Source organism: Parasteatoda tepidariorum, chromosome 9 (assembly GCF_982258835.1).
Source record: "Parasteatoda tepidariorum strain Cologne lab strain chromosome 9, Ptep-v5.0, whole genome shotgun sequence".
Taxonomy (NCBI): Eukaryota; Metazoa; Arthropoda; class Arachnida; order Araneae; family Theridiidae; genus Parasteatoda; species Parasteatoda tepidariorum.
In genome coordinates, this window is record NC_141763.1 from 14,525,670 (window position 1) to 14,549,922 (window position 24,253).

Here is a 24,253-nt window from a genome sequence, read left to right on the forward strand (position 1 = left end):
AAAAGAGTTCTTTGTCAGAAACTAGTTATTTTATCATGTAAAGTCTTTGAAAATTATTTTGTATTTTGTTAATGTGTTTAGCGCTTAAAAATATTTTTTGAGCTCCTCAAAATATTTTTGAGCGCTTAAAAAAAGTACTTTAAAGATGCTTATTTTTTGTTGGGAGATTTGGCTACGCACCCTGCAATATGCACAAGGAATTTTTGTTTCTAGATTTGAGTGGCAACCCGGGTAAAGTTCTGACCTGTCGGTTCTACCCCTGGGGTTAAATAACTCGCATTAAGGTTTCAGTTCATTTAAATTGTAGTTTAATAGTTACGCTATCCGTTTGCCGCCGGAGAAGTTGAGAGGCCGGGGTGCAGGTAAATTGAATTCATAGTTAAAGTTTTGAAATACACTAAAAATACACAGAAAAACAAACAAAATGGCGGCTGAAATATGGCGAGCAAAAATAAATAATAATAATATAGTACGTTTAAATAATTAAATATAACAATGAAAATATAATAATTTTCGTAATTTTATATTATGAATAAAAGGCAAATTATATTTCCGAAGTAATATTACAAAATAGCGCTAATTAATTACAAAATAGCACAAAAACATGAGAAAAAAAACATAATTTCAGTTTTTCGGTATATTGCGCAATACGGGCGAAATGGGGCAGTTTTTTTCGAACGAAGAAACATCAAAGAAGACAACAAAAAGAAGTTTAGCTAATTACCCCGTGGAACTTTTTGGAACTAAGTTTCAAAAGTCATTCAAACATTGTAAAATGTCAAATGATAAGAATTAAACTATAAGTTTGTCAAGAGTATTAACTAATCCAACAAATTAAAAAATTGTACTATAATTTCAGACTAATTACTCTGATAAAAATGTAACAGAAAGGTGAAATTCCTATATATATATTTCTGAAATAAAAATTTAAAAGTTACATTAAAAAAAAAAATTTTTAAGCAAATTTTTCATTACATTGTACTCTTGTCGGTCCATAAAATAAATTATAATGTTTGGAATGATTATGAATACTTAATTTGGGCAACATTAAAACTGCCTACTCATATTTTAGTTTAAAATTAATTTTTGACTTTTGGCCACATTCTTCTGGCCCACAGTGCAGTCTGATGTTTATTTTGGTAGCCTACTGTTTTGTAAGAAAATAGCTCTCTACTTTGTTTTACAGATAAAAATTGTGCTTTTTTAGAACGTCTGGAGTACCCATAGTTTCTAAGCTGAATTTAAATTGTACTTTTTAATTTTACTTTTAAATTTGTACTTTTCAATTTTCAATTTTTATTGTACTTTTTAAAGGAATATTTCAGATAACCAATTGGTTTATTGTGATTTTTTTTAATATGTATTAATAAGGTATGGGTATATATGCTGGTATATATACTATGGGTATATATGCTATGGTCAATTTAAAACTTGAGAAATAATAAAAAATGGCATTTTTGAAATCTCAATGAAAAGTGGTAATAACTGCTTAAAAGTCATTTAGATTTACGATAACGTCAGTAAAAACTCGGGAAAAAGCTATTTAAAATCACGGAGAAAAGCGCAGTAATAACTATTTGAAAAAATCTTTCATATTAACAATGAAGCTTACAAAGAAAGTGTCGTGGAAAAAGATTATTTAAATGTGTGATTCAACTTCAGGATTAATAAATATTATCACATTAAAAATTTCAAGATTTTTAAAACTTTGCGAAAATATGCTGTTATAATTACCGAATAATCCAGAGATATTCGATGAAATCGACCGAAGTAAATCGCCTCAAAAAATGATTAATCAAATATGCGAAAGATAACTGACTAGTCAAAAAATCGTATTAAACGTTTCGGGATTTTAAAAAATGTATGGACATATGTAGATGTAACTGACGAAAGAAGGATCGAAACGTCTCTTGGATTTACGATGAATTTTTTTTTTAAAAGCTAGTTTAGAAATGATTAGTAAAATTTAAAGTTCGTGTATCGTACTACCGTGTTAAAAATATTGGGTTTTTTTTAAATCGCGCAGAAATCCATACAATGACCGCACAAAAGTGATCTAGAAATAAAATAAGATTTAATATAGAATCTGTGAAAATTGAGCACGTCAAAAAGTGATAACTCAAAAAGAGCTATATAAAATTTTCAATATTTTTTTTAAAACATTTTGGAGGAAAAAAAAATTTTTTTTTGCATACCTGCCAAGTCTCAGGTTTGAAGACTTCTGTACTCCATGACTGTTTCCTGTTTACCCGTATATTCTCAAATTTCTCCTTATTTGTTGAAGAAATTGTTTTTAAAAAAATATCGGCTGGTGGAAAAATACTTGTCTCATTCCTCAACAGATAGTGCTATTTCCAGTACTGCAGTATGTTGAGTGTTAATACTCAAAGTAGTTATAAATAATGGTTTAAAAAATCTTCTTTAGATTAATATTTACCTACATAATTTTCTACTTCACTAAATGTAAGTGTCTACATTATTTCTCTTTTTGACTTACATGACTATGCATAATGTATCAAAACTTTACTCAAAGCCTAAAAAGTGTAGCTAGCAAAATCTCCGTTGTTTTATTTCTCCAATGTTGGCAGGTATGATTGTGCTCAAAAGCTTTCGCAGGCTGCACCTAAGCAGTCTGCGGGCCGCAGATTGTGCACCCCTATGGAAAAAAAAGCATCCAAATCTATTAACCTTTGCCAATACTTTTCAATTCATTCAAATGCTCGCAAATCCCCTGACCCGCGATGGCTCAGGTGATAGAGGGTTCGCCTTCCAATTAGGTGAACCGGGTTCGAATCCAAGTCGAAACGAACTCCGCATCCGGCTTGCACTGACCACAGTGCTGACGTGAAATATCGTCGGAGGTAGACGGATCATGGTTTAGAGTCCCCTTGCCATCAGGCTAACCGTGGTAAGTTCTCGTGGTCTTCATCTCCATGTAACGCAAATGCGGGTTAGTTCCATCAAAAAGTCCACGAAGGCAAATTTCTCCCTATACTTGATCCAGGAGTTCCCTTGTCTTCTGGACTGGGTTCAAAATTACAAGGTTACGTAGTTGAACATTAGTAATCGTAAGCCCATACATTGGGTCGGCTATTCAACGAAGGTTATAAAAAAATGCTCACAAATAAGGATTTTAATTGATAAAAAATGACTTACTTCCACTTAGTTAAGTAAGTGCTCTTCAAAATAAGAGTTAACTTAAAATCGTCACTGATATTTTTAATTTGATATTTTCAGATCAATTGTCAGCAGTTCCGGAACTCTCTTCATTGAACTTTGGTCCATTGTTTAAATCTTCGCTTCCTATTGAACTTACTGAATCCGAGACTGAGTTTGTTGTTAGATGCACTAAACACACATTCACTAATCACATTGTGTTGCAGGTAAGAGACAACTTTTTTTCTAGTTGAACCTCAATCAGTCATTTCTCCCAGGACCATTCACTGCAAACAATAGAAAGTTTATATTGAATACAGAAAATTCCTCATTGTTTCAAAGCAATTGCAAATATACATTGTTAGTAATGGTATTGGATCTGTACTTTATCAGTTTCTGCAATGCAACAAGTTTTATCAACTGATGCATCAACACCAATTGTGATGTTTGAGGAATATTCACCAAATTATTAGTTTTTAGCTTTTGGTATAATTTCTGACCCCGTGGCAGATTCGTGGAGGCATTGTCGCTGAACAATACCGAATTCTTGCAGAAAGATTTTTTCCCTTGTAAAGTTAAAATTTTTTCTTTTTTGCAGAAATTTTTAAACAATTTTATTCTTTCTTCAGAATTATATTTTAAAGATATCTTTCTCGTGCATCTGAGTGTGGGTGGGGGAGTGCTTATGATTTTTTTTATTCTCATTTGAGAATAGTGAAGTAAAAAATTTAGTTTTCTTTTCTGCTGAATTCTATTTTTATGCATTTATTACTATTAATTTTCACATAGTTTTTAAAAACCAATATTTTTAATACGATATAATTTTTTACAACTACTGAATCTCATAATGAAAACACGCTTTTCGTAACCTCTTTTTGAAGAGTCCGATTTGCGTGATTTCGCCGTTGATCTTTTTTTTGTAGTTTTAGCTACGGATATCACAATTTTTTTTAATAAGATATACAAAATGCAAAAAAGGAAATAATTAATGTGTTTTCCTCTTACAAAATGCGAGAATATTGCCCATAATATTAGAATAAAAATAGTATTACATATTCAGTTTGAAAAATTCTTTTATTTTATTCGAAAGGTTATTATTTTTTTTTTGAAGTTGACGCTTCTGTTACTTTAAATTAGTAACATGTGTATTAAAAGTACCTAGTAGAAAGATATTGTAGCAGAAAGCCGAAAAAAAGTCTGCCACAGGGATTTGTGAACTATAGATATAAAACTCTGATAGTCTCATAAACTGTCTCAACAGGTCCTTTTAATGTAATAAGAATATCATTTGTTATGAGACTATAGTGTATCTACCACTACGAAAACAAAATTACAATTCACTAGTATATACATCTCATCTTTAGCTTTATGCTCCTGACCTCAGTGTTCCACCTCATCGATCCTCATCTCATGATGAAGAGGTAAAGAGCCATCTCGGCCTCGGGCACCCCGAGCAATCGGCAAGACAAGACATAGTATATAAGACATGTTAACTCGATTCTATGTTGGGGTATCTATTCATAGATGAAGATTGACATTGTTAATAACTCCTCTCCCCACATGAGTGACCTTCGGACAAGGTGCGAAAACGTCTACTTTCACAGAAACTCCCACTTCGATTTTAACACGCCTACTTCGACGGATGGTCCGCTTTGAACAGTTGACTTGTGACTGTGACATTATCCACTTCCTAATGCTGTTGCTACTCAGTCTCTATCACACACAGCATCGGCCTGTATACACTCGACTGCCAATGCTAACACAGGTCTCAAGGTCAGCACTTGAAAGTGCGACAGCGGCTTCACACAAAACAGCAATGATTCAACTTGGGGTACCCGTTCATCGAATTTTATCATAGCTATAATTCTGGTGGGGAGTACTGTAGTGTATCTACCACTACCAAAATACAATTCCAATTTACTAGTATATAAGACGTGATAAATCGAGTCTATGTTGGGATACCTTTTCATAGATGAAGGTTGACATTGTCGATGACTACTATCCCCACATGGGTGACCCGGACCTGACCATTGAAACAAGACAATACATCTGGGAAAGCAAAAGATGTGGGAAGGATGAAATGTTGTTCTACTGAAATAAAATAAGTGCCCTTACCTTTAAGAAGGGGGTTCTTAAAATTGTGATAAGGGAGGGAGATATGAAGAGTGGATTGGTTAAAATAAACATTTAAAATCAACGATTTAAATATTTTTTGAATTATTTATTTTAAAGAATCACTTATTACAATTATTATTTTGAATTATTCATTAAAGAATTACTTTTTTATTTAAAAAAAAATTACAGTTCTTTTTTTTGCTTTTTTATTTTTCATTCACTATATTCAATATAAAATGAAATTTATTTTATAAATTAAAGGTATTATCACGCACAGTAACTTATTATAATTATTCCTAGCATAGAAGTTAACAGTTTTCTTCTTGTTATAATTCTGATATCTGCTTTAATCTTCTGCATAAAAACTTGTCAGTAACTTTATAAGCTGAAAGTATTTAAAATTCGTTCAGCTTAGAATGCATTGTTTATTTTATCTCTTCCTTTTAATGAGATTTGTTTTCTTACCTAACAGCTTTAGTCATCATATTTTTTTATCCAAAAGTACGTTTGAAATTGTTTCTTAGAGATTTAGTTATACGATCTTCAAGAAATGTAAAAGCCCAAAGAAAAAGGGTGCATCAAAAAAAACTATGCATTGTGTTTTACATTTCAACACTGATCCTCGCACAAAGTCGTGACTTCTGATGCAATTCGCTCTTTACTATTCAACATCACGAAGCCATCATAGTTTTCTTTTCAAGATAAAATCAACATCTTCGTAGCTAGATGAAATCAAAATTATCTGCGTCAGCGGGCGCAGAGATCCTCTCGCATGTTATATCGCTAAATCACAATCACCTTTTATCGGCGGCTTAAATCAGAATTCCGATGCTTGCAAGAAACTACAGCAACTATATAGCCATGGCGATGTATATATTAAATCGATAGTTTGCGATTTATGGCCCAGTCCTAATCATCAGATGATCATTGCTTATCTATTTGCGATCCACAAAACGTTATTATTTTAAATCTATGTTGTTATTTTAAATCTATTAAAGTATTGTTTTAAACAAGGACTTGTTTTTCCTAAAAAGGCACTCTGGATTTTGAATGTCTGAGATATTCAGAACCCATAGTTTATAAAATCTAGCAGAATCACTACAAAATGTGCTTTTCTTCCATTTCAATTATAAAACGAAGAGAAAAAACAATTTCAAACGTATTTTTTTCTGATTAGTTTTCTCAGAATTATTCATCCTATAATATTAAAATATTGCATACATAATGAAATCTTTCTACAAAATATATTTTCCTGCATGTAGTAATAAAATAATTGAAAAACTCTTTAAGAAAAGCACTTTTGTTTCAGTTTGACTGTACGAACACCTTGTCGAATCGAGTGTTGAAGAACGTTTATGTTCAGGTTCAGCCCAGTGAAGGTTTTGAAGTGGTCTATTACTCTCCTTGTTCAAAATTACAGTACAGTGTTCCCGGTGTAGCATATGCCTACATCAGCTTACTCAATGATCCTTTACTTGGTGAGTTTTATTTAATTCTCAAAGTTTTCAGATCTCCATACTATGTATAATTTGTCCACGGTAAGAACTACCCCCACCACAAAGTCTGAGACCATCCGCTGCTAAGGAAACAAGAATAGGGCAGTTCAGGGAGGGTAGCTTCACTTCACTATAGGGTTAACACAATAAACCGAATAAAAATATACCCTTTCTCTCGCTGACCAGAGCTAAAACCTGTCCTAAACATTGACCGCACAACCCTACTTGAAATAGTTATACACCATTGCCATAGTCACCGCCACATGGCCCAGACGAATGGCTCGGCAAACTATATGCAGTGGTGCTAAATATTACAATATCATAGTCTATTACAGTCTTACGGTTCAGTTGTAAAAATTATGGTTTTCAGGAGTTTACGTAATCTTATTCTTAATAAAACTTAAAAACTTCGAAAAAAAAACTTATTCTTAAAAATAAGTTTTTTTCCCCTTAACTACCGAGAACTAATCCAATCAAGTTCTAACTAAACAACAATTTTTTTCTACTCTTTGAACAATTCTAAAAACAATTTCAAAAAATAGAAAATCGATTTCATAGAAATAAAAACATAGCTGCCAACTCTACTGGATTTTGCTAGTTTCTCCTTTTCTACTGGTTTATTTAAAATTCTAATCGTTCTTGTACATCTTTGAAAATTTCCTAAAATTGAGTAAGTCTCCTGAAAAAAATCCCCATTTAAATATAATTTTTGCACAGATTATTGCTTGCTTGAATATTTAAATAAATATAACATAATGAAGTACATATAAGTAATAGGGGTGAGGATTCTCTTTTTAAATTAACTAAAAAATTATTTCAACTATCTTTAAATTAAATGCCTTTTAATATTCAATATTATGTATAAACATAATGCATAGTATTTCAAGTATGTTTAATGTCAATCATCACTGTAAAATATTGCTGTTTTGATTACCATAAAAAAAATTCCTAAAATTCCATATGTGTAAAATATTTAATACATTATGCAACAATTATCTTGAAATTTAAGTATACCTGTTTTTTTCCTATCAATGTTGACAGCTATGTAAAGAAAAGAAATCTCATCTTTCCCTCCTTCCAACAAGATAGTCTAAAATTTATCTTCACTCCTATTGGAAAGCAAAATAACATTAAAGCAAATCTTAAATGTTGAGAGCAAAAATATTTTAGTAGTTCAAATGATAAAAAGGTAATAATATCTAGTTCTAATTTAACCAAAGAAATAGAAATAGAAATTTAATTTTACAATGAAACAAAATCTCAGTAATGCATAATTTTTAATTTAATACTCTTATCTAAATGTTACAAGGTTGCCACTCCATACGGACAACAGGGAAAACCTGGAAAATACACGGAATTTTAAAGTTACCTGAAATAACAGGAAAAATGCAGGGGAATTTTATTTTTTCTTTGCAAATTGGGAAAAGCAAAGAATTTTATTTCTTATTTTCGTCTTTTTAAAAATGGTGCCCCCTTAGCGTAATCTATGGATTATTTAAGTATGTTCAGCTGTTCCTTTTTTTCCTCGAAATTTTTCCTTCAATTAAAGTTAGCATCGTTCACCCAACACAGTAATTGTGTTTCCTTCGAATATATTGTATATAATATGTACAGGGACAGCACAAGGAATTTGTTTTCCAGATTTGAGGAACAACCCTGTGTTAACTTTTTTTATTTAATAGTAAATTTTTGCATAATTTCATATTATATATCTATTTAAAATATGGTATGTAAACCTCAAATTTGTACTAATGTAAATTCTGTGAAGGCTAACTGGTAAAAAAAATTATTTAAAGCAATGAAAAAACAAAATATTATATGCCATTCTGAGTTTGAGCCCTGTTAATAGGGCAAAGTAAAGTCCTCTTATGTTAAGAAAATGAGCTGTCAAGTTTTTACCAATTTTTATTCATCAAAATTGAGAAGTTTATCTATTAATAATGGCATCACAAAGAAACACATTCCCTATTCATCATAAACTTCACATTGTGCATCTTTCACAATAGAGCCTTTTTTTTAGGAAGACAGATTCAAAAAGTCAATTTTGTAACATTTCTGGCAGTCAGACTGAGGGGGCCATGGGACATATAAAAATCCACTAGACCTAAGTCCAACATTTTCAAAATCCAAATGTATTTGTTGATCCTAACCCACACTTAGGAGATCCATTATTGGCGAGTTATTTAGAAATGATTCAGTCAAAAATAAAGCGAACTAACGTTAAATTAGAAATAATCTGGCTTGAAAATTAATCACCAAAAATTACCTTCAGAATTTAACCCTGTGACCAAAGCATTTTTGAGGTTAATAAAGAAATAAAGCAACTTAAAGAAAGTTAGATTTAAAAAAAGAACTTTTGATATTCATTTTTTCGCAACATTGAGTTATAAGTAGTTATACGCTTGTATTGCACAAAGAGTTACATTTAGTGTTAAAATAAAAGTATTTATTTTCGCTTTGAATGAAATTGGATAAAAATTAAACAATTCATTTAATTTGCTTAGAACGAGATTCGGAATAATTAAACATGGTGCGTAGTTTTTTTTTTTTTTAAAGTGCTTAAAGTTGCTTATTTTCGATTTTTAAAAGCTCTTAAAGGTACTTTTTTCATTGGGTGTTTTTAAAAAGTGCTTAATTTTCCCTTTTCGAAAATAAGGTTTTAATTCATTATTACATCGATTTTCGCCATGTATTATGGCAAAGGCGTGCTTTTCACTTTGTTCTATTCAACGCTTTCACATTTCATTCGATCACAATCCATTTAGGCGTACCGTTGGTCCGTAACGTATGATAGCGCCTATCATTTTACATGTTTTACATTATTTTATCATGATCGTGTAAAGTCTTTGAAAATTATTTTCCATCTTTTTAATGTATATAGTCCTTAAAAAGTTCTTAAAAGGTGCTTATTTTTTGTTGAAAGATTTGGCTACTCACCCAGTTAAAAAGTATTATAAATTGATGAAATAAAGAAATTAAAAGCTAGGAAATATGTATACCCTATAATAGCATGACAATATTTTTCAAAATCGAAAAAATTTTAATTAAATAAGTTTTGGCTAATTAATTAAAATTTTTAACATCAGTGTCAGGTCAGCTAAAGTATTGCTCTAAGTATTGCTGCTAGCAGTTTCGACATTAACGATTTACCTAAGTGTTTTTAATTTTGTGTTAAAAAGCAAGTTGTTTTGTGTACTTGTATTGAAACTTATAATTTCTTTCAGTACTTGGAACATTGAGTAACATATTAAAGTACTTAGTTAAAGATTGTGATCCAAACAGTGGAGAACCAGATGATGAAGAAGGCTATGAAGATGACTATGTAGTGAGTATTCTTGCTTTTCCTAAATGATGGCTCAAGGAATTCTATTACAATTGTGTGACGTGAGGTGCTTAGGGGGGGGGGGAATAAAAACAACGGCTAGCTAACATTTATTTTATTTTAAACATTACTATAGTTAGCACTCAACACAATCACAAACATAACATATAAATCATATATGAAGAAGAAAATTAGGAGCTCTGCATGGCAGGCTTTCTATCGTTCGTTCACACTCTCTCACTCTCTCTCTGTCTCTGAGTTTTTATCTAGTTTCTCACTAGGGGGCGTTACTAGTTCCAGTTTCTCCACAGACTCCCCCTCTGGCTCTGATGGCGTCTCGACGAGGAGCCAGGATTCCTTTCCTGGGACGTCCCCTTCTTTTTATAGGAGCGACAGGTCCTCCAGTGTCTCTTTTTACTTCGGGTTCTACATACGGTTTTAAAGATGACACATGATAAGTTCCCAGAGTTTGGTCTGGACTGGCCGGGTCGGCAATGTCATAAGTTGTTGGAGATCGGTTTGTAAGAACTACGTAAGGTCCTTCTCTTCTAGGCATAAACTTTCTACTTTTCTTATTTTTACTAATTGGGTGGATGTTTACCCAAACTTTGTCACCAGGTTGGAAGTACAGTGGTCGTTGACGACGATCAAAATTTGCTTTCCGTTGATCCTGTTTGGATTCGACTCGTTCTTTGATCTGAGCTGTTAGACGTGCAAACCTTTTTAGGTATGGTGTTATTTCAGGCACAAAGTTACTATTTTCAATGACAGCTTTAACATCATGATTAACGTCATCAGTGGTTCGGAGTTCCTTTCCAAACTGTAAATAGGCGGCGGTGTGTCCTGTTGTATCACATTTTGTTGTGTTCATGGCGAAACGTATCATGGATAGTTTTTCTTCCCACGTATCATGTGAGTCACCAACAAGAATGGCTAGTCTCGGCTTGAGATCTCTGTTTTTCCTTTCAGAAGGATTTGCTCGAGGGTGATAGACAGGTGTCAGGTCTTGCTTAATGTCAAGTAAATCGCAAGTTTGTTGCATAACAGCACTAACAAATTGCGTACCGTTATCGCTGATCAACCTCCTGGGTAAACCGTAACGCAAGTAAACTTCTTCTATTAATGTTTTAGCGCAATTTGCAGCTGTGGCTTCCTGTAGAGCAAAGAGTTCCACCCATTTGGTACTGGTATCTTCAATTAAAAAGATCCATCTTTTTCCTGTAGGAGTTTCTGGAAGTGGACCAAAAAGGTCGATTGCAAGAGTCTCAAACCTTTGAGCGTAAATTGGTGTTCGAAGCAATCCAGCGGGTTTCTGGTTCGTAGATTTGTACCGATTGCATTCCGCAGAGGTTTTGATGTAATCAGAGTTGTACTGTCTCATTCCAGCGAAATAGTATCTGGAAGCGATCTTGTTGTAAGTGCGTTGTACCCCATAATGTCCAGGTGTTGGAGAGTCATGGTACTCCTGCAACACTCTTTGACGCTCATGAATAGGAACTACGAGTTGAGCATCGTCCGACTCAGTTTCAGGCGAATAGCGGTATAGGATACCCTCATTCATTATGTATCCTCGACTGATAAAGTTAGCAAAATTTTCGTCTTTTTCATTACTTTCAAGACAGTCAATGATTTTCTTTATTTCTGCGTCTGCCAGTTGTTCTTTTCGAATATCGCTTGATTTTCTTGTAGGCATATTGATGGATACAGCTTGCATTTCACAGTTTGGATCTTCATATGGATATATCGACCTAGAGAGCAGGTCAGCAACTACATTAGCTTTTCCTGGAGTATATACAATCTTTAGATTGAAGGATTGTATTTTTAAAGCCCATCTTGCTAAGCGTCCAGATGGTGTCTTAATGCTCAGAAGCCATTTAAGTGGTTGATGGTCTGAAGCAATAATAATCTCTTGGTGTTCGATGTAACCTCGAAACTTCTCTAAGGCCCAAACTACAGCCAATGCTTCACGTTCAGTAGTTGAATAGTTGCGCTCTGCTGGGATCAACAGGCGACTGGCATACTCGATAACATGCTCTTCTTGACCATCTCCTTGGAGAAGGACTGCACCGAGGGCGTAGTTACTTGCATCTGTGCGTATTATAAAAGGCTTAGATCCATCAGGTTGCTTTAAAATAGGAGCTGTTGTTAAGCGTTCTTTTAAAATTTCAAAAGCTTCTTGTTGTTCAGGTCCCCAGGACCAGTCTACTCTCTTCTTAGTTAGATTACTAAGTGGTCGGGCTATATCTGCAAAATTTGGAACATATCTTCTGAACCAAGAGCAAGTCTGCAAGAAAGACAAGAGTTCTTTCACATTAGTTGGAACTGGAATTCTTTGGATGACAGCAATTTTCTCAGCATCAGCTTCAATTCCATCTCTCGTAATCCAGAAGCCTAGGTATTTTACTCGATCACAAGAAAATTGACATTTTTCTCTATTTGCATGAAGTTTGAATAAAGAAAGTCTTTCAAAAACAGTTTTCAAGTCTTCCATGTGTTTTTCAAATGTTTCCGATAGGATGAAAATGTCATCCAGGTATGAGAGTGCAAAAACATCTTTGAGGCCACTTCGGAATTTGTCTATTAATCTCTGAAATGTGGCAGGTGCATTTCTCAAACCAAAAGGCATGCGCTTAAAACGATAGATGCCAAATGGACAAATAAAAGCAGTTTTATCCATGTCAGATTCATCCATTTGCACTTGATGATAGCCAGATTGTAAGTCTATTGTTGACATGAATGATGTTGGCGTAGCTTCATTCAAAAGATCGTCCATGCGTGGTAATGGATAAGTGTCTGGTTTTGTTACAGCATTGAGGCCTCTGTAATCAACGCATAATCTGTATTTCCCGTTGGGTTTAGCAAAAAGCACTACCGGAGCAGCATAAGAGGATTCACATTCTTCAATGTTCTTTTCTAAAAGTTCCTCAATTTGTTCTTTCAAAATTTCTTTTTTGGCCGGCGACATACGATACGGAGGAACCGATACAGGAAAATTATTTACAGTATCTATTCTGTGCTTCAAGAAAGGAGTAGGCTCTCCCCCTGGTTCAAAGCAGGTTTTATGTTCTTGAAGTAAGCAATTCAATTTTTCTCGTTGTTCCTGGGTCAGATGTTTCCCTTCATCATCTCTCAAGTAGACATTAGTGGTAGGTTCAGGTATGATTGTCGATTCAAAAGTTTTTGGAGTTTCTTTCTTTTCAACAGGCTTCACGTAGAAAAAATATTGTTTTTGTGGATCTTCACTGAAGTGCCAGGTTCCTTTTTGAACATCAAGCACAATACCAGCTGCATGGAGAAAATCTCTCCCTAACAGTGTATTGTTCCCTTTAGCATCGGGCAGAACGAGAAGTTCAGTAGATACTGTTTTGCCTTCTATGCACAGGTTGACGACAGTTTTCAGAGCAACTATCGAGTGAAATTTTCCATCAGCGAGAGTCAAGGAAATCTTCTTGTCCTCAAAAACAACTCCGTGATTTCGTAAAAAGTGGTATAACTTTTCTCCTGCTATAGAGTGTGAAGCACCTGTATCGGCACATACAGCAATCTTTTCTCCAAAAAGTTCGAAAATTATTAAACTCGAGAGATTCAAATTTTTCCCATTTGTAAATAAGTTCATACAATTAACATTACTATCTTCAGGTTTAGCTCTTGTACAAGTAGGACACTTGGATTTCACTATTCCTGGCATTCCACATCCAAAACATTGAAGTGGCACTCTTCCTTCGAATCTGGAAGCAGAATTTCGAGATACTGGCGTCCTTGGTTGACGACTTTGAACATTTTCTTGTCTGGTTACTTCAGAACCAAACTTTCTATCTGAAGTGGTTCTTCTATTTTCTTCTCTAGGATATGTTTTCTTTTGAGTCGGAGTCACTTGTTTCTTCATTACATGACGTATATTCTCGTATGTATCCAATTTTTCGGCTAATTCTAAAGGATTGACACAATCTGCCCATGAATCGATGAAATGGTCCTTGATATCTGGAGGAGCTTTCCTTTTAATCTGATCAGTAATTATTAAATTTTTGAGTTGATCGAATGTGGTAATATTCAGTTCCTTTGTCCATCCTTCGAAATAAGAAGCCAGTTCAAAGAAGTAATCCCTCCATGTCGTATCAGGACTCTTTCTATGTTGGGAGAATAGTTGTCTAAATTTATCAGCAGTGACTCGGAATCTCTTCAGTAGCATTTCTTTCACTTTATGATAATCCTTAGCATCCTGTTCATCTTCTCTAGCAAGTAACTGTGCTATGTCAGCTGGTAAGGAACCAATGAGATATGGTATCCAAGATGATTCTGGAAGATTCATAAACTTCAACTGCCTTTCAAAAGTTATTAAGAACAATCCTATTTCATCGTCTTTCGGATTAAATTTTGGAATGATTCTGCTAAGTTCATATTTTGGGTCATTTGTGGAAACAGAAACAACAGCATTTGAGATCTTTTGCGTTTCGAGCTGGATTTTCAATTTTTCAAGTTCATATTGCCGTTCTTTTTCTAACCGAATTTGTTCATCTACTTGGGCTTTAAGAAGTCTTTCTGCTTCAACTTCTTTCTCCCTAGATATTCTTCCATCCTCAGCTTTCTGTTCTTCTTTAAGGCGATCTTCGATAATAATAGTGAGCATATTTTTCACTAGCTCTTCCTCGTAATTCTCACTTTTAAGAATTAATTCTCGAAGATTAATTACTTTTAAATTATCGGATACAGTCAGACCAAGCTCTGAGGCAAGAAGTCGCAAGTCTTCTTTTTTTCCTTTTCCAAGAAATGCCATTTCAGAAGATGATTCGGAACCAAAGAAAGGGGAACGTTTGGTGCAAAAATGTTAACTAAAATTGTTCGATTCTTAAATTGTTCAAACGTAATTTAACAGTCTTAGTTCGATAAATAATTAATTATTTGAAAAAAATCACCACCTTAATTTTTTTTTCCACTCAAATATGAAATCTAAACAGTTAGAACCATAAACAATGTTTAAGATCAATATTAACAATAATGATATAAATTCTATAAATACTAATGATTTTTTTGTTGCTGTTAAACACTCAATTAATTAATTGTAAGCTTGATGAAAACACTTATAAAAATAATGAACATAATTGAAAATTTGCAACAACTTATCACATAAAACCTCATTGAGAATTGTATTACCATAAAATTGAAATTTTATACCCTTTAAATTTGCAGTAAAATATATTCAATATTTTGCATAAAAGCAGATTCAACGCTTAATAACTAAACTTCTAAGTGACAAAATAATTTGCTTTTTCATTAAAATGCCATATCTTTTCACCATAGAAAATAAGATATTTTCTAAAATAATATTCTGAATGTTTGCTAAATCGTTAGTATCATTAATAGCACATAAATCACAATTATGTGAGCAAAAAGAAACAAATATTACTCATATAGCAGTTCTTCACAACTTTACTTTGACCTCTTTTTCTTTTCATTAATCATAAAACTGAATGCCAAATATAAAATCAGAAAACATATAAAACTTTACTAATACGTAATTAAATATTCAATAAACCATAAGGAGATGATTTCATTTAAACATCTACCATCATTAAAAGCAGTTAGTTATACAATGTTTCAGAATTACTAATTCCAAAGTCATAAATAACTCTTTAAAGTCTAAACATTTCTTCAGCTAAGAAACGAATTAATCAATCACTTCCGCTTTCGGGAAATAAGTTTCACTTTGTATGCTTATAACTTTCTTTTTAAAATCTTTAAAAAGCAATAGATTTTAGAATTAACTGCTACTTTTTTATACAGATATAAACACAGTAAATATATATTTTCATTGATTAAAAATAAATTTTCTTAAGATTAGGATAATCTTTATACATTAAAACATAATAAATTGATCAGGTTGATCAAAATGTTTTGAAATGACCAGGACGGTCTCTGAACGAACGATAATATTAAAAGTTTTAACCGGGATGGTTAAAATCTATATTTATTTATGATCAGGATTGATCAAATTTATATTTAATAAGCTAAATATAAAAACTACTTATCGTCTTGGATTGACGCATCTATTCATCGGGCCGCTCGTTGGGTTGCCAATTTGTGACGTGAGGTGCTTAGGGGGGGGGGAATAAAAACAACGGCTAGCTAACATTTATTTTATTTTAAACATTACTATAGTTAGCACTCAACACAATCACAAACATAACATATAAATCATATATGAAGAAGAAAATTAGGAGCTCTGCATGGCAGGCTTTCTATCGTTCGTTCACACTCTCTCACTCTCTCTCTGTCTCTGAGTTTTTATCTAGTTTCTCACTAGGGGGCGTTACTAGTTCCAGTTTCTCCACAATTGTATATATTCCATTTCACTGCAATGATTGTGTGTATAAGTTTTTCTATGGAAGTGTCTGAACTAACAGTATATACCTATGCACATAAGTTAAAAATGTAGTGAAAATACGAAAAATATTAAAAATTAATGAAAAGAGAGGGAAAAATATTAGAATAAATTTGAAAACAATTTTTTTTAAGACAAAATTCTAAAGGAATGAATTGGTTAAGCGCCTGATTAATTCGAAGGATAATGAAACAAACGTAGTAAAAAAAAATTTGAACAATCGCAAATATGAGAATTAATTTTCAAGCAGTTAATAATTTTCACTCAAACAATTTAAATAATTAAAATAACAGCATACCGAAAAGTGCTTTGGTAATATCTTAAAATTTTTAATGAAATAATAGTATATTTAAATTGTGAAATGTAATTGACTTTAAAAAATAAATTACATTGAATTGCGAGAACACCTTTACAATGAGTGTACTACAAAAAATTCTTTAAATCAAATAATCCCCCCTCCCCAGATTCAAGTGTAGAAGAAAAAAAACTTCTTTCAAACTTTTATAGTTTTCAAAATCTAATAAATTAAAAATGCTTTTTCGTTCATGTTTGTAAAAGGCACCAGGCTTAAATTTGCAACCAATCACTTAAATAGTTGTCCTATGGTTTTTAAATTTGTTTTTCCTTCTCTGCTAGAACTTTATTCTCTGCATTGTGATATTTTTAAAGATAGTTTTAAATGTTAATGAAGTTTTTAATGCTTGTAGATTATTATATATAAATTATGAATTTTTAAATTATAATGTTCCATTAACTGTACAAAAAATATTTTACTGGTAATAAACATATTTCAATTTTACCCTTTTACTTTTATGTTTATTTAAATAAAAGTGGTTTTAAAACTCATTAAATATATATTTAGTGTATTATAATGAAGTGTTTGTTCTGCTCAGAGTCATTTTTTTTAAAAAATTTTTCATTAAAATAATCTGATCTAAACTACTTTACATTTCACCAGATATGTAATTGACAGTCTTTAAAATCCAGTAAAATGTTGAGTTATGGTTGAATTCCATGCCAACTGAAACCAGTAACGAATTTTTCAAGTTTAAGCAATGTCCTTGTGTTTGGTATCAGTTTAAAGGAAATTTGTTGTAATTTATGAATTCAGAACTTATTTTTTGGATTTATGCATGATTATAGTAAAATTTATCATAAATAGAGAGCATTCATGATTTTGACTTACTCTATAAAAAAAAAGTCGATTTTAAAGAAGAATAGGTTATTAAAAATATTACGATTTTACACATAGTATGATTTATGTTGTAAAATAAATTGTTCCTGATGTGCTAATTATGAAGTGATTTCTGTCAAAAAAAAAATTCTTGCTTTTCAAATCAAAAATTATCTCAAATATATATTTGCCCCCTTTGTTATAAATTTTCTTTTTTCATTTTATTCATTACCACGTTTACCTTTAACTTAACTTTTTAACTTAATAACGGGTTTTTACAATAAAATCTATTAGTACAATCATGTTGTGTTATATTTTTGAAGAAAAAGCAGTTTAACAATTTTAAAGTTTCTCATGCAACAGAGAGGACAAAATTAAATGTCCCCTCAGTTACACAAAATTGAGAGGTTGACCATTAAAAATTGACTCTAGGAGTATAAACAAGTGCAAATGCATCCTGAGTAAGCTAGTTTAAGCCAGTTCCTCCACTATTAATGCACACTATTTATACAAAACTGTGCCATTTTTTTGATAGTGTGTTTAGTTTATAGTTAAAAGTTTTTTAAATGAGTAATCAATATGGGAAAACAGCCGATATTTGTAAGAAGAAAGATAAAGAATATAAAACGAAAATTTATGATAGCAAATGTATTTTGACAGAGAAATAGATAAATTGAAAAGAAATAAAGACATTAGCTTTTTTTTTTATCAAAAACCCCCGATTCTCTAAAAGTTTCTGTTTTTTTTTTAAATAAATATTCCGCTTTTTCTGAAAATTCAGTCGTTGAAGTAAAAAAATTATATTTATTTTCGATTTTCAAAGATAAATAGGAAATTCAAACTACGTCGCAGCTGCTAACCCTTCCGCGTTTTATTTTAACTGTTTTTTTCCGCTTTTAACGTGCAGAAAATTAGATTTTCCGTATTTTTGCCAGCTCGCCAGTATTTTCGTAATTCAGACGTCGCTGCTTCCACTTTGCTGGCTGGAAAGCAAACGAAATAATAAAAAATAGCTGTGGGTTTGTGGTGAAAATATATTTGTTCATTCAATTAATCTAATTTTATTTATTACGGCTAAGCAAAAACAATACAAACAAGCCTTTTAGAATTCCCAAACCCAGAATCTGCTAATATCTCGATTCTTATTCGAGCGATTTTAATATTGAACATCGATTTTCGCATCTACCTGATTTAAAAGTTACGCATTGCGATTCTTATTCACGCAATTTAAATTTCGTACATTGCGACTCTTATTTACAAGATTTAAAAATCCAGTATCGCAATTAGTATTTAGGCCTTTTTAAAACCCTATGTGGCGATTCGTATTCACGCGAGTTAAAAATCCTATATTGTGATTCGTTTATGCGGTTGTAATATCAAGCATCGATTTTTGTATTTATACGTGATTTAAAAATTATACATCAGGATTCGTATTTCCGCAATCTCAAAATTACGTATCATGACTTGTGTATTCAATTTTTTTTTAAAAATTCGATGTAGAGTTTCATATTTACGTGATTTAAAAGCCACATATTGGGATTCATATTCTCTCAAACATGCATGTGATTCTACAATTTTCAAATTAATCTAATAATATATATATATATATATATATATATATATATATATATATATATATATATATATATATATATATATACATTCATTCTTGCATTTCCTCTTTTTTACTTTCTGACTACTCTCATCCCTGCGTTGAGGAGAATCTTAATTTCTAAAGATTGGTGGCAAGGTTCAAACATTTTCCTACGTTATCAAATTGCTGCATTATTTTTTGTGTGGCTTCCTTGCGAAAATTTTGGGCGAACTATTTGCAATAATTCGCTAACGTTTTGAAGCAAAATTCAAACTTGGAGTTTCGATCACAAAATTAACCAAAAGTAAATTTTGCTTAAACTTTTTATGATTTTTTCTGCTGAGCGAAATAGGACAAATTTAGTAAGAAATTGTTATCAACCATATTTTATAGGGGCCACTTTTTCAAAAATTGGAAATTTAAAACTATTAAAATAGCTATCTACATTATTTATGTAAAGCATTTCTCAAAATATTATATGCACTGCACGATTCATTTCTAAAATGCTTAAAAAAATTTCTCTACCTTTTTAATTAATTTTGTTAAAAATTTGAGCATAGTATAAATAACGTTTTCATCTCATAAAATTTAGGACTTAATCTTTTAAACCAGTAATGCTAGATACAGTTTGTCTTAGTTTAGAATCGTAAAGTTTATTAGATACTAAACAAAACTAATATTATTGGGATTAATATAGCGCAATATGTTTTATTGAATTATTTTTTTACTAACCATAAATTAAAATTTGATGTGAAATTAACTTGATTTCGAAATGTATCTTTGACAGTGAAAATGAAAAAAATTTTTAAAAAGTTTGTGAAAAATATAAAACGGAAAAAATAGGTTTTTATTCTTAAAACAAAACTTATAACCCGAAAATTTTCGAAAAAAAAAAACGACGATAGAAAGAGTCTAAAAAAAAAAAAAACCACTTAAAAATGCCTCTGAATAAAATCGCCGTCAAAAACAATAATTTTAAATTTAATTCTAATAAAAAAATCGTTTTTTTAATTCTTTAACGAAACCTTTATCACTGTAAATCTCGGTTTTTCGTATTGCCGAAAGTGGAGAAGATAAAAAATGTTTCATTCGTCATTGAAACCATATTTGGTAATTTTGTAACGTCCAAGAATGAAGTAATTCTACGGAGACCAGGATAGCCTGGTTGGTAGAGCCTGCTTAAGTGGCCGTGAGTTGATTCCCGCCGGCCGAAGACTGGTGCACGGTGACTGACTGGTGCACGTTATCTCGGCCCGGTCACAAAATCCTCCATGTTTCCATAACAAATCAATCTTCTGGGGGAAATGAATTGCAGCTAAATTGTTCTCTGGTTCAGGCCAAAGTTATGATCTGTGGATGAATGAATGAATGGGTTCAACCTTTAAACGGGCTATGGCGTGTGTGTGTGTCTGAAACAGAATTCTTGGCCATAGAAGACGCCACTGAAAAACAAGATACGCACCCTCTGCTTTAAAATTTGCTTGGTTTCACCCAGCAGGCTTACTGGTATGGGCAAGTGGAATTAGAAACAACAACAACGGTGCGGCAATGAAATTTTCTAGAAAATAGTATCGTTCTTGCGTATTAAATGAAGTCGATATCAATGATTTTGGAACACATGGTGCAAATTTGACTGGAAAAAGTTGTGTCAAATGGTGAATGGCAGGCAATTCTTAATATCCATATATTTAGTCTTCATGCGGTGGTGTCCACTGTTAATTAATCCGTACACTTAGAAGGGCCAACTTTGGTTGACAGGGGCATGGGAAAGAATAGGGTATTTAATAATATTGTTATACAGTGTAGTAATAAAATGTTTCTTCGAATAAAGAAGTAATAGTGACCACATATTCATATGTGTCGTAAATTTATTATTATTTTTAAAGGCTGATATTTTATACACATCTTATTGATTACTTTGAATTGCATAAGATAGGATGTTGTCTTTATGATAGAGAATAATATTGTGTGATTCATCATATTTTTTTTCTGGTAAGAATTACACCCTGGTGTTTCAATAAATTTTCAGTCCGTTCAAATATAGCGAAAGCGGAAAGGGAGTTAGGATTTGCTTTCTTTTTCTGGCTAAGTGGGAGGAAGGTTATGAGCGAAACATTTTATAGTAGTAAAGTAGTCACAGGATCAGCTTTTGACCATACCTTTTTATGTTTTGACATTTTTGTAAAATTCAAAGTTGAGTTTCTGCTATAAAAAAGCTAAAACTTTCCATAGTTTTGATGTATGCTACATAAAGAATGAGATAAAAAACTAAAAATAAATTAGAAAAAAAGTCAAGCGTAAATTCAAATTAGAGCTAAATGAAAGCGTAAAATATAATAGTAAAACGTAAAGTAAAAAGCTAAAGGTAAAAATCAGAAAGCATAAAAAGAAAAAATTAAAGCATAGTAGAAAGTATGACGTAAAGTAGTGTATAAGACATTAAGAAACGTGTAAAGCAAATAAAGCGTAAATTCAAGTGAAGCGTGTAATATACAGTTATGTGTAAAATATAGCGTTAAATATTAAATAAAGTACAAAATAATGTAAAGCAACAAAAATTTTAAAAAGTGTATCATGTAAAGATTAAATTAAGTTTGAATTACAAATCAATGCTTGAAGTAGAAAGTATCAAAAATGTGAAATATAGTAAAAAGAAAAAGTTAACTGTAAAGTAATGAAGGCACTAAAATATACTTTTGTGAAAATTACAACATAGTTTAAAGTTGAAGCGTCAAGTAAACTAAGCAAAAAGTAAAGTATGAAGTTGAACAAAATGTGGAGTATAAATTAAGTCAAAAAATGTAAAGACAAAGGCTAGTAAAGTAAAGCTTACAAGTAAAAGGTGGAAAGCATAATGTAAAAATTGTGTTAACTAAAAAATAAGTGTAGAATAAGTGTAAAGGAAAATGCTTGTCTAGTTGAAAGTACAGTAAACCAAAGTATATAAATTGTAGAGTAAGTTAAAGTATAATGTAAGTTTTAAATAGAACTAATATAATACCAAGAGTAAACTAAAATTAAAAATTTACGTGTGAAATATTGGGGCCGATTTTTCAAAAATTAAAAATTTAAAACTATTAAAATAGCTATCCATATTATTTATGCAAAGCATTTCTCCAAACATCATTTACCCTATACGATTCATTTCTAAAATGCAGGAAAAAAAATTCTCTACTTTTTAATTAATTTTGTTTAAAATTTAAGCATAATATGAATAAAATTTTTATCTTGCAAAATTTAGGGTTTAATCTTTTAAACCAGTAATGCTAGATGAAATTTGTGTTCGTTTAGATTCGTAAAATTAATGAGACACTCTGATATTATTGGCTAATAATATAGGGAAATATTTTATTAAATTATTTTTAAATATTATCAACCATAAATTAAAATTTGATGTGAAATTTACTTGATTTTGAAATTAATCTTTAATAATGAAATTCAGTTCCCCTGAAATACTGATCAAGAGCAAAATAAATAATTCAAAGGTTCATTATTCAAAAATGAAAAAAATATTGAAAACGATTAAGAAAATTTTAGAAAAAGATAAAACGGAAAAAAATTAGTTCTTCATTCTTAAAACAATACTTGAAAGCCAAAAATTTTAAAAAAAGGAGACAATAGAAAAAGTCGATGAAAAAAACCATTTAAAAAATGCGCCTGAATAAAATCATCGTCGAAAACAATTTAGAATTTAATTCTAATAAAAATATCATTTTTTTTTAATTCTCAAAAGAAACCTCAATCACTGTGAATCTTGGTTTTTCGTATCGCTGTAAGTGGAGAAGATAAAAAAAATAGTTTTATTCGTCATTAAAATCCTATTGAGTCATCTTGTAGCGTCCCAAAAATAAAAGAATTCTTCGGAGACCTGAATAGCCTGGTGGGTGGAGCGACCATGTTTAAGTGGCCATATGTTCGAAGACTCCACGTTTAGTAAAGGGTGATTGGTGCACGTCAACTCTGTCGCGTCACAAAATCCTCCACGTCTCCATAACAAATCAAACTTCCGGGGGAACAGAATTGGAGCTAGATCGTAACTATGAACTTTTCTGGTTCAGGTCAAAATTATGATAGGTGGATGAATGAATGAATGGGTTCATCTTTCAAAGGTGCTGTGACGTGTGTGTGTCTGAAGTCGTATTCTTGGTAATAGAAGACGCCACTGAAAAGCAACAAACGCACTATCAGCTTTAAAATTCGCTTGGTATCACCCTGAAGGCTTGCTGGTATAGGCAAGTCGCTTTAGATACAATAACAACAAGAATGCGGGCAAGGAAATTTTAGTTGAAAATAGCATCTTTCTTGCATAATACAAATTATCGAGATCACTTATTTTGGAGTACAAGGCACAATTTTGGCGGTAAAAAGTTGCATCAGGTGGCGAATGGCAGGCAATTATTTAATATTTAAATATTTAGTCTCCGCGCGGTATGTGTCCACTGATAATTAATCCCTGTACCTCGAAGGCATACTTTGGTTGACAAAGGTATGGGAAAGAATTGGGTAGTGTAATAATATTGTTATCGAGTATTCTGATGCAGTGTTGTAATAAATTGTTTCTTCGAACAAAGAAGTAATAGTGACCACATATTCATATGTGTCGTGTATTTATTATTTTAAAAGGATGATATTTTATTCATATAATTTTGATTACCTTTTATTTTATAGGACAGAATGTTGTCTTTATGATGGAGAATAGTATTTTGTGATTCATCATAGCTCTGGTAAGAATTATATTCTAGTACTTCAAAAGATTTTCGGACCGTTCAAATATAACAGAAGCACCTAAAGTTGGAGAGAAATTTTCTCAATTTTTCGGACAAAGTGGGAGGAAGGTTATGGGCGATGTCTGACATCAAAAATTGAAAAAAGTTCAAGCTCAAATTTACTTTGTCATAATTAAATTATATTGTGAATATTTTCAACGCATCTTTTATATAAATAACGTTTGAATTTAGCTTAAAGTTACGACAAGTAAACCCTCCGATAATTTGCCTCCTACAATCTCCAGAATTCT

At 31.7% G+C, this 24,253-nt stretch overlaps 1 protein-coding gene across 1 annotated transcript; it reads left to right on the forward strand.

Moving 5' to 3' along the window:
* Positions 1–1,373: 1,373 nt before the first annotated feature.
* LOC147803328 (coatomer subunit gamma-2-like) lies at positions 1,374–23,961 on the forward strand. Its single transcript, XM_087150500.1, has 5 exons — positions 1,374–1,377; positions 3,238–3,383; positions 6,581–6,749; positions 9,992–10,092; positions 23,905–23,961. The coding sequence occupies exons 1-5, from the start codon at positions 1,374–1,376 to the stop codon at positions 23,923–23,925; spliced, it is 441 nt and encodes a 146-aa protein (XP_087006626.1). The 3' UTR covers positions 23,926–23,961.
* The last annotated feature ends 292 nt before the right edge of the window (positions 23,962–24,253 follow it).